Source organism: Balaenoptera physalus, assembly GCF_965194825.1.
Source record: "Balaenoptera physalus genome assembly, chromosome: 14".
Taxonomy (NCBI): domain Eukaryota; kingdom Metazoa; phylum Chordata; class Mammalia; order Artiodactyla; family Balaenopteridae; genus Balaenoptera; species Balaenoptera physalus.
Genome location: NC_138893.1, coordinates 926,102 through 941,758, shown reverse-complemented (window position 1 = coordinate 941,758; position 15,657 = coordinate 926,102). Strand labels below are relative to the sequence as shown.

Sequence of the window (15,657 nt, the reverse complement as noted above, 5' to 3'; positions counted from 1 at the left end):
ACACTGGAGCCTACCTGGGCTCTTTGGTGGGGCTGATGACAGACTCTGGGAGGGCTCACGCCAAGGAGTACTTCCCAGAACTTCTGCTGCCAGTGTCTTTGTCCCCACGGTGAGCCACAGCCACACCCCACCTCTGCAGGAGACCCTACAGCACTAGCAGGTAGGTCTGGTTTAGTCTCCCCTGGGGTCACTGCTGCTTCCCTTGGGTCCCGATGCGCACACTACTTTGTATGTGCCCTCCAAGAGTGGAGTCTCTGTTTCCCCCAGGCCTGTCGAAGTCCTGCAGTCAATTCTTACTAGGCTTCAAAGTCTGATTCTCTAGGAATTCCTCCTCCCGTTGCCAGACCCCGAGGTTGGGAAGCCTGACGTGGGGCTCAGAACCTTCACTCCAGTGGGTGGACTTCTGTGGTATAAGTGTTCGCCAGTCTGTGAGTCACCCACCCAGCAGTTATGGGATTTGATTTTACTGTGATTGTGCCCCTCCTACCGTCTCATTGTGGCTTCTCCTTTGTCTTTGGATGTGGGGTATCTTTTTTGGTGAGTTCCAGTGTCTCCCTGTCGATGATTGTCCAGCAGGTAGTTGTGATTTTGGTGTTCTCGCAAGAGGGAGTGAGAGCACGTCCTTCTACTCCGCCATCTTGGTTGCTCCCCTTGCTCATATGATTTTTATTCCTCATTTTGTTAATGTGGCATCACATTGGTTTTTGAATAAGTTTGATTTGTTGAACCATCCTTGTATTCCTGGAATAAATCCCACTTGATTTGCTAGTATTTTGCTGAGGATTTTTGTATCTGTGTTCATCAGGGATATTGGCCTCTAGCTTTTTTTTTTTTCCATGTGGTGTCCTTGTCTGGTTTGGTATCAGGGTAATGCTGGCCTTGTAAAAAAATAAGTTTGGAAGTGTTCTCTATTCTTCTATATTTTGGAAGACTTTGAGGAGGATTGGTATCAATTCTTTGAATTTTTGGTAGGATTCACCAGTGAAGCCGTCTGGTCCTGGATTTTTGTTTGTTGTGAAGTTTGTGATTACTAATTCAGTTTCCATACCAGTACAGGTGTACCTCATTTTATTGTGCTTTGCTTTATTGCACTTTGCAGATGTTGCTTTTTTTTTTTTTTTTTTTTTACAAATTGAAGGTTTATGACTACACTGTGTCTTATTGGCACCATTGTTCCAACTGCATTATTTTCAAATTAAGGAATGTACATTGTTTTTTTTAGACATAATGTTATTGCATACTTAATAGACAACAGTGTAGTGTAAACATAACTTTTATTTATTTATTTTAAAAATATTTATTTATTTATTTGGCTGCACTGGGTCTTAGTTGTGGCACGTGGGATCTTTGTTTCCGCATGTGGGATCTTTTAGTTGCGGCTTGTGGGACCTTTTTTAGCTGCAGTATGTGGGCTCTTAGTTGCAGCATGTGGGATCTAGTTCCCTGACCAGGGATCGAACATGGGCCCCCTGCGTTGGGAGCTCAGGGTCTTAACCACTGGACTACCAGGGAAGTCCCAACATAACTTTTAGATGTATTGGGAAACCAAAAAATTTCTGTGACTCATTTTATTCCAGTATTCACTTTATTGCAGTGGCCTGGAACTGAGCTTGCAATATCTCCGAGATATGTCTGTGATTGGTTTGTTCAGATTTTCTGTTTTTTCATAATTTGGTCTTAGACAGTTTTGTGTTTCTAGGAATTTATTCATTTCTTCTAGGTTGCCCAATTTGTTGGCATATAATTGTTCATAGTAGTCTCTTATTATCCCTTGTACTTCTCTGTTACCAGTTGAAACATCTTTTCATTTTTGGTTTCTGTGTGTTTTTGTGTGTGTGTGTGTGTTTTGTTTTTGCAGTTGGTTAGTTCCCCAACCAGGGATTGAACCCGGGCCACGTTATTAAGACTTGTTTTGTGGTCTGACATATGATCTATCCTGGAGAATGTTCCATGAGCACTTGAAGAATGTGTATTTTGTTGCTTTTGGATGGAATGTTCTTTATATATTTGTTCCATCTTGTCTAATATGTCATTTATGGCCTGTGTTTCCTTACTGTTTTTTTGGTCTGGATGATCTGTCTATTGATGTAAGTGGGGTATTAAAGTCTCCTGTAATTACATTGCTGTATGTTTCTTCCTTTAGGTCTCTGAATATTTGTTTTATATATTTAGGTGCTCCTGGAGTTGAAATTCATGAAGATTGTTAAGTTACCTTTTCTGTCCTAAGTTTCCTGATAAACTTTAAGAAGAAAATAAATAAAATTTACTTTATTTGTTTGGGTTAGTACCCCAAATAGATACATTCTTGGCTTAAACATTATTTGAATTGTTAGTGATATCACTCAAAAAGACCTATATTGTCTTTTATCTTTTTGTTGTTGTTGTTGAGGTATAGTTGTTTTACAGTGTTGTGTTAGTTTCTACTGTACAGCGAAGTGGAGATCACTGTGCTATACAGCAGGTTCTTATTAGTTATGTATTTTATACATATTAGTGTATATATGTCACTCCCACTCTCCCAATTCATCCCCCACCCCCACTTTGCCCCCTTGGCATCCATATGTTTGTTCTCTACGTCTGTGTCTCTGTTTCTGCCTTGCAAACCAGTTCATCTGTACCATTTTTCTAGATTCCACATATATGCGTTAATATACAATATTTGTTTTTCTCTTTCTGACTGACTTCATTCTGTATGACAGTCTCTAGGTCAATCCACGTCTCTACAAATGACCCAGTTTCGTTCCTTTTTATGGCTAATGTTCCATTGTATGTATGTACCACATCTTCTTTATCCCACATCTTCTTTATCCATTCGTCTGTCGATGGGTATTTAGGTAGCTTCCATGACCTAGGTATTGTAAATAGTGCTGCAGTGAACATTGGGGTGCATGTGTCTTTTTGAATTATTGTTGTCTCTGGTTATGTGCCCAGTGGTGGGATTGCTGGGTCATACGGTAATTCTCTTTTTTAGTTTTTTAAGGAACGTCTGTACTGTTCTCCATAGTGGCTGTATCAATTTACATTCCCACCAACAGTGCAAGAGGGTTCCCTTTTCTCCACACCCCTCCAGCATTTGTTGTCTTTTATCATTTTTGAACGAAGTATTGAGATAAAACTTTCCCCATAAAATTTTAGTGCATCTTGAAGTAATTGGCAGAAGAGAAACATGTTATCAGAATTATAAAATATCAGTGCCCAAACTTTTAGAATCCCTAACCAACGTTCCCATTTCAGTTGCTTCTTGTTCCTGTTTTATTTTGAATCACCAAAGAAGCATATGGATTTAATACTTTTAATGCTGTGATTTTGCCAAGAACAGTATTTAAAGAGAGATCAATTTTAATATTACAGATCTTTAAAGATTGTTTTAAAAATAAGAATTACTACAAAAATAAGTTTCGTACAGTATCTTTAGTTGGAAAAGAATACAGTTTAGTCTAATCTCCCCAATCACATTGTAAGCTTTATATGGTGGTAGATACCTCTGGTGCTTTTACTGTCTTTTAACTCATTTAATTTTCACAACATTCTCATTTTAAAGATGAGAAAACTTGGGCAGGATGTTAAGAAAGCCAAGTTCAGGTGTCTAATAAGTGCTTCAAGCTGAGATTTGAACCTAGGCAGTTGGCACGTGCTGGGTGTCTAAGTACTTGGTGTAGGACCTGTATTTTTTAATAGGGAATTTGATTGCTGTGGTGCCAGATAACCTAAAGTAGGTGTGTGTTTTAAAACGAGATGTAACTCCTGAGTTGGCAGAGTGATCAGAGATTGGATTTTACATTGGGAAGTTTTTGGGGAGTTGGAAGAGCCATGAGGTCCTGTTCCTACCACTTGAGAACTTTTTGTTTCTTTGGTGTTCAAGAAAAAGTTTATTCTCACACCATAGACAAAAATAAACTCAAAATGGCTTTAAGACTTAAACATAAGACGTGACACCATAAAACTCCTAGAAGAGAACATAGGCGAAACATTTGCTGAAGTGGCAATGTTTTCCTAGGGCAGTCTCCCAAGGCAATAGAAATAAAAGCAAAAATAAACAAATGGGACCTAATCACACAGAAGCTTTTGCATAGCAAAGGAAGTCATAAACAAGACGAAAAGACAGACTACAGAATGAGAGAAAATACTTAACAAACTATGCGACTGAGAAGGGCTTAATTTCCAAAATAATTAAACAGCTGATGCAACTCAATTACAAAAAACTAAACAACCCAATCAAACAATGGGCAGAAGACCCAAATAGACATTTCTCCAAAGAAGACATACAGACGGCTAATAGGCACATGAAAAGATGCTCAACATCGCTAATTATTAGAAAAATGCAAATCAAAACCATAATGAGGTACCACCTAACACCAGTCAGAATGGCCATCATTAAAAAGTATACAAATAGCAAATGCTGGAGAGGATGTAGAGAAAAGGGAATCCTTCTGCACTGTTGGTAGGAATGTAAGTTGGTGCAGCTACTATGGAAAACAGTATGGAGGTTCCTTGAACTAAAAATAGAGTTAACATATGATCCAGCAATCCCACTCCTGGGCATATGTCTGGACAAAACTCCAATTCAAAAAGATACATGCACCCCTATGTTCATAGCAGCACTATTCACAATAGCCAAGACATGGAAACAACCTACATGTCCATTGACAGATAAATGGATGAAGATGTGGTATTATATATACACATGGAATATTATTCAGCCATAAAAAAGTGAAATAATGCCATTTGCAGCAACGTGGATGTACCTAAAGATTATCATACTTAAGTGAAGTAAGTCAGAGGAAGACAAATACCATATGATATCACTTATATGTGGAATCTAAAATATGATACAAATGAACCTATTAACAAAACAGAAACAGACTCACGGACATAGAAAACAAATTTATGATTACCAAAGGGGAAAGGGGCTGGGGAAGTTTGGGATTAGCAGACACACACTAGTATACATAAAATAGATAACCAACAAGGACCTATTGTATAGCACAGGGAACTATCTTCAATATCCTGTAATAAACCATAATGGAAAAGAATATGAAAAAGAAAAAAATTTATTCTACTATTGTGGAACTTGAAGCTTAACTAGGGAGCTTCGTAAATATAGTACAAGGTAGAAAATGATTAATGTCATTGGACAGAGAGAATAGAGACTGTTAGAATAAGCTAACCTCAGAGAGCATCTTACCCCGGCTTCTCAAAGTGTGTCCAGGAACCAGTAGCTTCAGCTTCACCTGGGTCAAATCTCAAGCCCTTCTGAATCAGTGTGCATTTTAACCAGATTTCCCAGGTGATTTGGATTCCATTAAAACTTGAGAAGCACAGATCTAACTCCATCATTTTACAGGTGAGGGAACAGGCCCTGAAAGATGAGATAACTTGGCTGGTTTAGTGGGATTACAAGGACTTGAGCCCAGTGCCCCAGGTTCTTGGTAGGGCTATGTCTGCGCTGTGCCATCCTAGTTAGGAAGTACTTTGGGATTTCAGAGAAGATTGTCTCTTAAATAGGGCTTCATTCAAAGCTTAGAAAGGTAAAGGCATATGCAGATTCTTTTTTTTTTTTTCCTGTGCCTAGAACCTTGTTGATTGTCACTTGCGTTAGCTATATGCTCAGAATACATTCCTTAGAGGAGTCATGTTGAGCATAACTTACCTTTCTTCATTACGTACATTCTCTCCCCAAAAGATCTGTATCATTTCTGGATACTATATAATACTCCTGTGTTAAGAACATGTTTTTTGTTCAAATCCAGGACTCCATGGTTAAAATTATATTTTAAGCCCTTAGTCATTTCTGGTTATCCATTATTATATTTAGGAATAAATTGAGACTTAGAGAAAAAGTTTGTTTAATTACTATATGAAGAATAAAAAGCCTCTGAAACAATTGAAAGGAATAATCTTGCTTTTAAGAGTGTTGCTTGCCTCTTCCTTACAAAAATAGAAATGGGGAAAATGTAAACAGCATGCATTGCTAGAAGTGTACTGTTCCCTACTTTTGTCTTCACCTCTGTTTTACACTGAGCATGATTTGTAAACTTGCAAATATTTCTAATCTCAGTTACAAAAGTGATTTTCTGAAGTATTTTTATGAGGCATCAGTGGCACACCTTTTGAAAAGCATTCAACACAAATCATTTCACACCTGACACAGATTTGATTTTTGCTTTTTAAAAAAAAACAGGTAAAGTACACATAAAATTTTCTGTCTATAATTTTTTTAATTTTTGATTTTTAAAAAATTTTGGTCGCATCATGTGGCTTGCGGGAAGTTCAGTTCCCCGACCAGGGATTGAACCTGGGCCATGGCAGTGAAAGCGCTGAATCCTAACCACTAGACCAGCAGGGAACTCCCAAATTTGCCGTCTATAATTTTTAAGTGTACAGTTCAGTAGTGTTCACATATTCACATTGTTGTGCAGCAGATCTCCAGAACTTTTTCATCTTGTAAAACTGAAACTCTACACCCATTGAACAGCAACTCCCCACTTTTCTTTCCCCCTAGTCTCTGGCAACCATCATTTCTACTTTCAGTTTCTGTGAGTTTGACTACTTTAGATACCTCATTAAGTGGGATCATACAGTATTTGTCTTTTTGCAAGTGGCTCATTATATATTTCATTATTAGCTTAAAGTTGTCAAAGTTCATGCTGTAGCATGTGTCAGTTTCCTCCCTCTTCAGGCTGAGTAATTTTACATTGTGTGTATGTACCACATTTTGTTCATTCATCTATTGATGGATGCTTAGGTTGCTTCCACCTTTTGATTATTCTGAATAATGCTGCTGTGAACATAGGTGTATAGTGCTTTTTCACTTTAGGCAGCTTTGCTAAATTATCTGTGAGTTTGTTAGTGAGGAAAACATTACACTAGTTAGGAGACTTCAGCTGACCATTGCTTTCTCCTTGCCTGCTATCTGTATAACCTTATGTAAGATATGTGACCACTATGAGTCTATGAACCTCCTTATGTAAGAGATGAAACACATTCACAAAATTGTAATAGTTCTTAAATGTAACACAAATGTAAGGAGACCAATGACTACTTATTTAATCCATTTGCTTTCAGTACTTTGAGTTTGTTGTTTTGGTGAGTTGTACCTGAAAAGATCTCCACCATAACATTAAATATTGGTATCATTAATACCTCAACTGTATAATGTACAAATTTTTTATCTTAAAAACATAAATAGCAACTTTAATGTTGAAAAGGAAGAATGAGTTAAAAACCAAGGAAATATACATTTTGAGTAACAATTTGATGATAACCCTTGGTTTATCTCTGAAGAATGGTCCCTGAAGGAGTTGGTGCCTGGTGTTAACCTCGATTGTTTATTAGTAGAGTTGAGAGAAGTTGCCAGTCCTTTCAGATACTACCCATTAGGTTTCCCCAGTTTTAGATGCAGCCGTAATGGTTTGATGTGTGGCAATAAACAGCATTATATCTTCTTAAAAGTTTTTTTTTTTTTTTTAAAGTAAGAGGAACTCAGGAATGTTTGTCTTCTAGGCTCATCAACAGAGCAGACGAGCAGATCGTTTATTAGCTGCAGGGAAATACGAAGAGGCTATTTCTTGTCACAAAAAGGCTGCAGGTGAGTATTCTTTTTAAGAAGTACTGAGTCTAAAACTGCAGGGCAGTTTCTTTTTTCCAGTATCTCTCAACACATTATTTAGAACGAAAGTCACAAGAGTAATGATGTGTTGTTGCCCTGCATATACCAGGTTGACACTACTGACCCACTGGAACACAGCTCGGATTATTTTTCAAGTTACTGTGTTAGATTCTCCAGCTCCTCCTAACCCAGTCTTTCTAAATCAAGAAGATTGCATATGCCATATTCGTAAATGATTCCTGGACACAGCTTTCTGAGCCTGAAGATCCCCAAAGACAGAAGTAATTCCAAGAAGTGTCTGTCAGTTCATCTTAGTTGTTATAGAGAAAGAGTCTGGATTTCAAATATTTAGCCTTTTTGGGTTTTGAAAGTAATAACTAATTTAATTCCAGCCAATTAATTTTCACTGAGTTTCTGTTTTCTAAGATGCTGATAATACAAAATCCATTGAAACTCTTTCCTGTGGTCTTTCTTTGGCTTGCCTTCTTAATGTTTCATCTATACATTCATGCCTATAGTATCATGCTGCTGATGACCTTCTTTTAGGTATGAAGTTTAGAATTACTGGATTCTTATCAAACACCTAATTTTATCCCAGTCATACAAGCTAGCATATGTTGAACTCAGAAATAGATCTTCAGGGTCTGTTTGTACAGACTGGTTTCTGTTAGCTGAGTAGCCTAAAAGCTTCGGGGCAGGGGTGCTTCATCCTACGGTGGAGTGGCTGCCTGTCTTAGAGCGAGCCCCGTACTCTTTCCGCTGGAGGAAGTCGCTTTCCTCCCCTCTAGGCCAGTATCATGATCCAAGTCCTGCTTTTTCCTGGCAGAGTCTGCCCCTCCTGTGTTGCCTCACTGCTGAAATACAACACAGTGGATACTGGTTTCAATAAGTCCTTCTATGTCAGTGATTTTTGCCTACAAGTCAGTAATTTTCAGAGACTATTTCAAGTCTTATTTTTGAAGAGTTAGTTTTGCTACTGAAGTGTACCCCTTCAGCTGTAGGGCTGAACGCATTGTATGTATCCCATAAATCTTTGTGGAGTTTTATGGTGAATTTTATGGGAGCCTTAGACAACATTAAACTTGGCAGCTAGTGCTCTTTAAATCTTTCATAACCCATATTTTGTTATGAATCAAATTGTTAAATATGTAGTCACTATAAAAAAAAAAGACAGTGTACTACACTGTTTTTAAAAAAACCATGAATGCTGTAGTGAAATGATACATTTAGTTAAATAATCCAGAGTGGTCATGGCTACACGTAAATAACAGAGTGATCAGCATTAGGTTGTGTGTTGATTGGTAGGATATTCTTTTTTTCCCCCCCCACCCCAGAGAAAGAAGGATTTATTACTTGCAGCAAGTAAGGAGAACATTTGCTTTCCCAAAGCAGTGTCTCTTGATTGGTAGGATATTCTGAATACATAAAAGAGAGAGAAGTTTCTTTCATTCCTAGTCTGCATCCCTGTCTTTATTTGAAGACTTAAAATTAATGTTGGGCTTTAAACGCCTCTCTCCCTTTCTCTGTATCTAAATTCTGTGACTTTCTCAGGAATAGAAAAGATAAAGGCAGTCTGTTGGATCCCATTAGCTCTGATTATGGAGATACAACTTTAAGTGTGATTAGTTAATCCTACCCAGTGGATTTGATTTGGAGTTTAGACTTGGTTAAAAATAGCCTTGTGTTGTGTTTCAGAGTAGAGTTGTGAATGTAATGCTAGTTTGAAAATTAATGTGGTTAGAATGAGCTCAGTGTTTTCTAGATTGACTTACATCTAGGGCTCGAACAGAGGTGTTTTGGGAGGTATGGATGTAAATGTATCCTGAGAGGAAGGAACTTAGTATTTGGAAATCATTTTAGAGACAAAACAGGGAAAGGTCATCATCTGAGAAAGACTGGTGGGATGAAAGCCTGAAATGAGAGAATTTAAGGGCAAAAGAAGGGGCCTCTGTCAAAGATCAGAGGAGATTCCGAGACAGTTTACCCGAGACTACACAGCTAAGGACTCATATCCTCTACACTTTGTACTATTCTGATAGTGTTTTGTAAATGTGTAGAAATAAAGAGGTTACTTGATAAACTGAGATACCCATCCCAGAAGGAAAAAGCTGTCTAAATCTGGCAGGAGGTGGGGAGGAGGAGGTGTACACATTTTTACCACTCTATATTGAAAAAAAGTTAAGAAGCCATAAACTACCAAGAATTCAGCACTGTTAGAAGAATCTATTGCTTTAAACCCTTGATTAGCAGCTGTAACTGGTTTTCTGTAACTCTCCCTTATCAGTCTTTTTTTTAAATAAATTTATTTATTTTATTTTTGGCTGCGTTGGGTCTTTGTTGCTGCACACGGGCTTTCTCTAGTTGCGGTGAGTGGGGGCTACTCTTTGTTGCAGTGCGTGGGCTTCTCATCGCGGTGGCTTCTCTTGATGGGGAGCATGGGCCCTAGGCACGTGGGCTTCAGTAGTTGTGGCGCTCGGGCTCAGTAGCTGTGGCGCACGGGCTTAGTTGCTCCATGGCATGTGGGATCCTCCTGGACCAGGACTCGAACCCGTGTCCCCTGCATTGGCAGGCGGATTCTTAACCACTGCGCCACCAGGGAAGTCCTCCCTTATCAGTCTTAATGCAGTCCAGTTTCTAAGCGGATTTCGTTTCTTTCACAGACAGCAAAAAGAGCAAAAGCTTAAATGGGAAGTTAATCATGGGCATTAACAATGCTTAGAACTCAAAATGGAACTTTTCAGAAGATGAGCAGACCTCAGAGTACATTGTTTATATGTATTTGATAGTAAATGTTATCATTTTAAGAAGTGATAGATTCTTCAGATTTTCTTAATTCCTTTTCCTCATCATTTACTTAGTATTTACTTCAAATATTAGCCTTGTATCATAATTGAAGAAAGCAGTTTAACCACATTACTAAATATTTCTGAGATAAGTATTCTCTGCCTACATTTCTGTCTTGGTGGGCATTTGTTCCTGTTGTGGCTCTGGGGTAAACTCATTACCATGCAGTCAGATTAAAATTTTTTTTTTTCTTTTAAAATAACTTTTAAGACCCAGATTTTAAGATGAAATTTGGGAAATACTTTAAATGACAGTGTGACTCTTTTTGAATTCTCTGAGCTTTGGGAACTCAGTGTCCTTGGGAATCTTCTTCTGTCGTGTTATAGTTTCAAGGTTCTACAAAGGGAGGCATTGCATTTGGGTTAAGCTTGGTTTTGTGAAACTGTTCTATGTGTTAAGAAACTGGATTTAAAGCAAACTGTATTTCAGACAGGGAGGCAAATGTACACAGAATAATGGGAGGGATGTCTAGGGAAATCCACACAGTAAGAGATAGAATGTCTCAACAGACTTACACATGAACAAAAGGAAAAGAAGTCGTCTGTATGCAGTTATACAGACTTAATAAGACAAAAAGTTGAGGGAAAAATGTAGGTATGGCTGGAGCACAGGCCATGTAACCAACTCTGTTTTCTGACGTGGAGGGAGCATCCAGTTAGTCTGTCTTAAAGACTGTGATAGAACCTGGCAGACAACAGTTCTAAGTGATGAACTCAGAAGATCATTAAAATATTTGGATTAGATTAGAGAGAAAGCAGTGCCTGTAGTATTGGAGAAAAGGCAAGAAGGAAGTTAATGTATGAGAGATGCCAAAAAGTTTATAGTGAGCAAGAGATAAAAAATGGGGATTAATTGGACACGACCTGTTATTAATAATACTTGTTATTTATACCCCATCTTGTTCCAGCAAGATATAAAAGGGCTTACAGAGGAATACAACAAAATATAAAATCCATAGAAAGATAAAATGGGGGACGACTGGGAGTATAGTTCACAAAATGCATCATGAGTTCTTGAAGGGGAACATGGCCTTAAGCGTTCTAGCAGTCAACTTAGAGAGGAAATTTATGGATTTTACAGTGACTATTTAAATTCAAACAAATTAAGTCATCTAGGAAACTGATCGTAAGATTAGAGAGAGAAGTTAATTGAGTTATTGACCCTTTGTCATTTTCATAAATTTCCTAATACTGCCTGCAGCTACTTATTATAAATATGTCAATGAGTTCTTTGGGCTTTTAACTACCAGATTCACAGTAGGCTGATAGTATAGCTCAGAAACAATTCAATAAAAGTAGTTCTATAGGAGACCAAAATGATAGTCTAGGTATTCATGTGGGTAAAAAGTCATTGATAGTCAATATCTTGATATTTTTGTGAGCATAATTTGAGTAATAGGATTTTGATAGGTTCTTGTTTAATTTTAATCCTACCTAATTCTATTTTTCTGATTATGCCATCTTTACTTCCTTAACTGTGAAATCAACATTGATTTAAAAGAACCAGCCCCTCCAAGGTGAAGTATGGAATATGTACATTTGATTACCACTGATATCTTTTATGGAGAAGTTAAGAATCCTTTTTTTTTAAATCCTTTTTGGGAATAGGATAACTACGTAGCAGAATTGTTTCTAAGACCAGTTCTCTTTGTCATATGAGGAGTATTAAAACTCTTTGTTTGACCTTTTAATGACGACACATATATTAATGTGTCTCTTTTTTTTTTTTTAACCAGCGTATCTTTCTGAAGCTATGAAGCTGACACAGTCTGAGCAGGTAAGACACTTTAATATTTTCAACAAGGGTTAGAAGGATTTTCTTGTGGAGACTTGAATTGTGTATAAAATAAAGCATTGTGCTCCTCCCAAAACACTGCAGTCAAAAATACATAAAATGGGGAAGAGATGAGTACTTCAGAAAGGAAATTCAAACTAAATGAACTGTTGGGATTAACATATATGTGTTATACATATATAAAATAGATAATCAACAAAAACCTACTGTATAGCACAGGGAACTCTACTCAATACTCTGTAATAACCTAAATGGGAAAAGAATCTGAAAAAGGATAGATTCATGTATAACTGAATCACTTTGCTATCCACCTGAGACTAACACAACTTTGTCAATCAACTGTACTCCAGTATAAAATAAAAAATAAAACTAAATGAACTGCTGTTGATGGCATGCAGAAACTGCTGTCCTTTTTTCTAGGGGTTTCTCACAGACCTTAGATTGCCAGACGTGTCCTTTAGAGACCCGTTAGTGCCTTTCCTGATCATTAGCTCATTTGACCATGAGCTCACAGTAAGTAAGCAGGCCTGGCCCAGGGGAAACCAGTTGGCCTTCCCTTTGCTTGTCAAAGATAATTTAAATCCAGACCTGTCTTTTCCTGAATTCCTAAGCAGTTCTGGTACTTTTAAATTTGTTTCACCAAGGGCTTTAAATTGTCTTCTGTGTCTGGGGAGGGCCTGCCTAGGTTTTTAAAATACCTTTATACAAAGCTACATCTTTATCCAAAGGTGATTTCCTGATTATAAAAGTGGCAGGTGCACAGGAGTTACTTGGTAAATGTTTGTTTGATTGAATTAAGGAGATCTGAGGGGATATCAGTGGCAGGGAAAAGATACCAGTTCCTCAGACTGAACGAAGAGAACTTAAAAGTTGTGTTCCATTCTGTGCACTTCCCTTTGACTGTCCAGAGCTGCTTGTGTTAGCCATGTAATGTAGACCTGCGTCGAGACTTTAGCTAGTTGTAGAATTAAAGTCTAAACAGGAAAGTTTTCTGATTTTAAGCTGAGTACAAATAGCATTGCAGAGGGGGAAAGGCACATTCAAAAACGGTCTGATTCACCGTGTCGATTGGAACTGGAATAGGACTTCTTCTGACTTCTTTTTTTTTTGCTTTTTTTTTTTTTAATTTATTTTTTAATATTTTTTATTTTTGGCTGTGTTGGGTCTTCATCTCTGTGCGAGGGCTCTCTCTAGTTGCGGCAAGTGGGGGCCACTCTTCATCACGGTGCGCGGGCCTCTCACTGTCACGGCCTCTCTTGTTGCGGAGCACAGGCTCCAGACGCGCAGGCTCAGTAGCTGTGGTGCACGGGCCCAGCTGCTCCGCGGCATGTGGGATCTTCCCAGACCAGGGCTCGAACCCGTGTCCCCCGCATTGGCAGGCAGACTCTCAACCACTGCGCCACCAGGGAAGCCCCCTTCTGACTTCTTGAATGGTATTTTGTTTATGAATGAAAATGTTAGCTTACTTAGAAAGATTTAGTTACTTTGAAAAGTGTTTGAGGTTCTATTGAATTGCAAACAGTATAAATAAAAAATTTTAAGTGCTATTGGGTTATTCAGAAAAGAAGATACTGAAATAGTATTTACCAGACATTACTGAAGTGGCTTAAAATGTTAAGTTGTCCCTTTCCTTCTGTGTAATAGGCTCATTTGTCACTGGAACTGCAGAGGGATAGCCACCTGAAACAGCTCCTCCTCATCCAGGAGAGATGGAAGAGGGTAACGCGGGGGGAAAGATGGAAAGCCCAGCAGGGCACAGACAGGGATGCTGCTGCCCAGCTTCAGGCATCTCACAGACCCTCTGCTGAGGATGCAGACAGCCGGAGCCCCCTGCTCTCTCAGAATTATAGCCCTTCCACAGAGAAACACTTGCCTGAAATTCAGGGGGTCTTTGACAGGGATCCAGACACACTACTATTTTTACTTCAGCAGAAGAGCGAGCCAACAGAGCTGTGCATTGGAAGCAAAGCCCCAAAAGATGATAAAACAATTATAGAGGAGCAGGCAACCAAAATTGCAGATTTGAAGAGGCATGTGGAATTCCTCGTGTCTGAGAATGAAAGATTAAGGAGAGAAAATAAACAGCTAAAGGCTGAAAAGGCTAGAAGACTTCTAAAAGGCCCAATAGAAAAGGAGCTTGATGTAGATGCTGATTTTGTAGAAAAGTCAGAGTTATGGAGCTTGCCACCACATGCAGAAACTGCTACAGCCTCTTCAACCTGGCAGAGGTTTGCATCAAATACTGGGAAAGCCAAGGATATTCCAATACCCAATCTTCCTCCCTTGGATTTTCCATCTCCAGAACTTCCCCTCATGGAACTCTCTGAAGATATGCTGAAAGGACTTATGAATAATTAAAATGGAAGGCCATAGAAGAGGTGAAAAAGAGAAAATAATACGGTAATACAGTTAATCCAGCAAAAAAAAAAAAAAAAGGGAAAACCACATGCAAGGGTATCCCGGAGATGCTGCATCCAGCATCCTGCGGAGAAGAGGCATTGACAAGACTCGGAAACAGTCACTGTGAAGTATGTCGCGCATCGGATTTACTGACTCGAGCTAATGATTCCAGACTTGGCAGATACTAAACTCTTGGAGGTTCACTTTCTCCTGATACAAACCAAATGGCTACCTGGAATAATTTTTTTCAAGCAACAATTATTTTTCTTCAGGGTTAAAATGTATAAAAGTATGTTATGTGTAATTAATCTATAATGCCATAAATGATAATGCAAAACCTAAATAATAACGGTTGCCTGAGGGGCTACCTTGTATTTGAAACATGCTTTCTGTTCATGCATTGACTGTATGCATCTTGTTATGCACATTTCCTTTGTTTAATAAGGTGTGTAAGACACACCTTTCTAGAAGAAACTGTGTGCCACACTTTGCACTACTCGTAACATAATGATAACCTCAAGACTATCAGGAGAAATATTTAAATTTCCATTTTATGAAGAAAGGAACCAAATTATTAGTTATGCTTTTTTTAAAAATTACCAGTTTACATAATTAATCAGGGTGCATTTTAAGTTCTAACTTTTTTTGTTTATTGTATAATGCATCATTTGAAAATACCAAGGAAACATCCTTTTGTTTTTAATGATGCATGAGTGGAAGTAATGCTGGTTGGCAGTATTGATTGTAAGAAATCAATAAAGTAATTGTATTTTATACCTTCGTTGAATGTGGTTGGTAGATAAAGAGCAAGTTTTGTACGGCTTCTGTGTTGGAAGTTTTGAGTATGAATTTGAAGACATTCTGTCAGACGATTACTTTGTTATGTTAAAGGTTTTCCTCAGCGTTTTGTAGTCAGTTACCCCTACAACCAAGGTGGAAGAGAACAAGGGAGCTCGTGAGGTTTAAATGTGTTCCCAGCCTTCTTGGGCTGGCACACACGGAAAGGGCTC

At 38.3% G+C, this 15,657-nt stretch overlaps 1 protein-coding gene across 4 annotated transcripts in view; it reads left to right on the top strand.

Moving 5' to 3' along the window:
- The window catches only part of NRBF2 (nuclear receptor binding factor 2), a 31,122-nt gene extending 15,701 nt beyond the window's left edge, over positions 1-15,421 (top strand). Inside the window, exons 2-5 of one of the 4 annotated variants that reach the window (XM_082425620.1) lie at positions 7,504-7,588; positions 12,189-12,229; positions 12,668-12,760; positions 13,892-15,421. In XM_082425620.1, coding sequence (XP_082281746.1) covers positions 7,504-7,588; positions 12,189-12,229; positions 12,668-12,760; positions 13,892-14,605 — 933 coding nt within the window. In that variant the 3' untranslated portion in view covers positions 14,606-15,421. The remainder of the gene's footprint in view (positions 1-7,503; positions 7,589-12,188; positions 12,230-12,667; positions 12,761-13,891) is intronic. The other 3 variants (XM_082425621.1, XM_082425622.1, XM_082425623.1) reach the window with 3 other exon arrangements.
- The last annotated feature ends 236 nt before the right edge of the window (positions 15,422-15,657 follow it).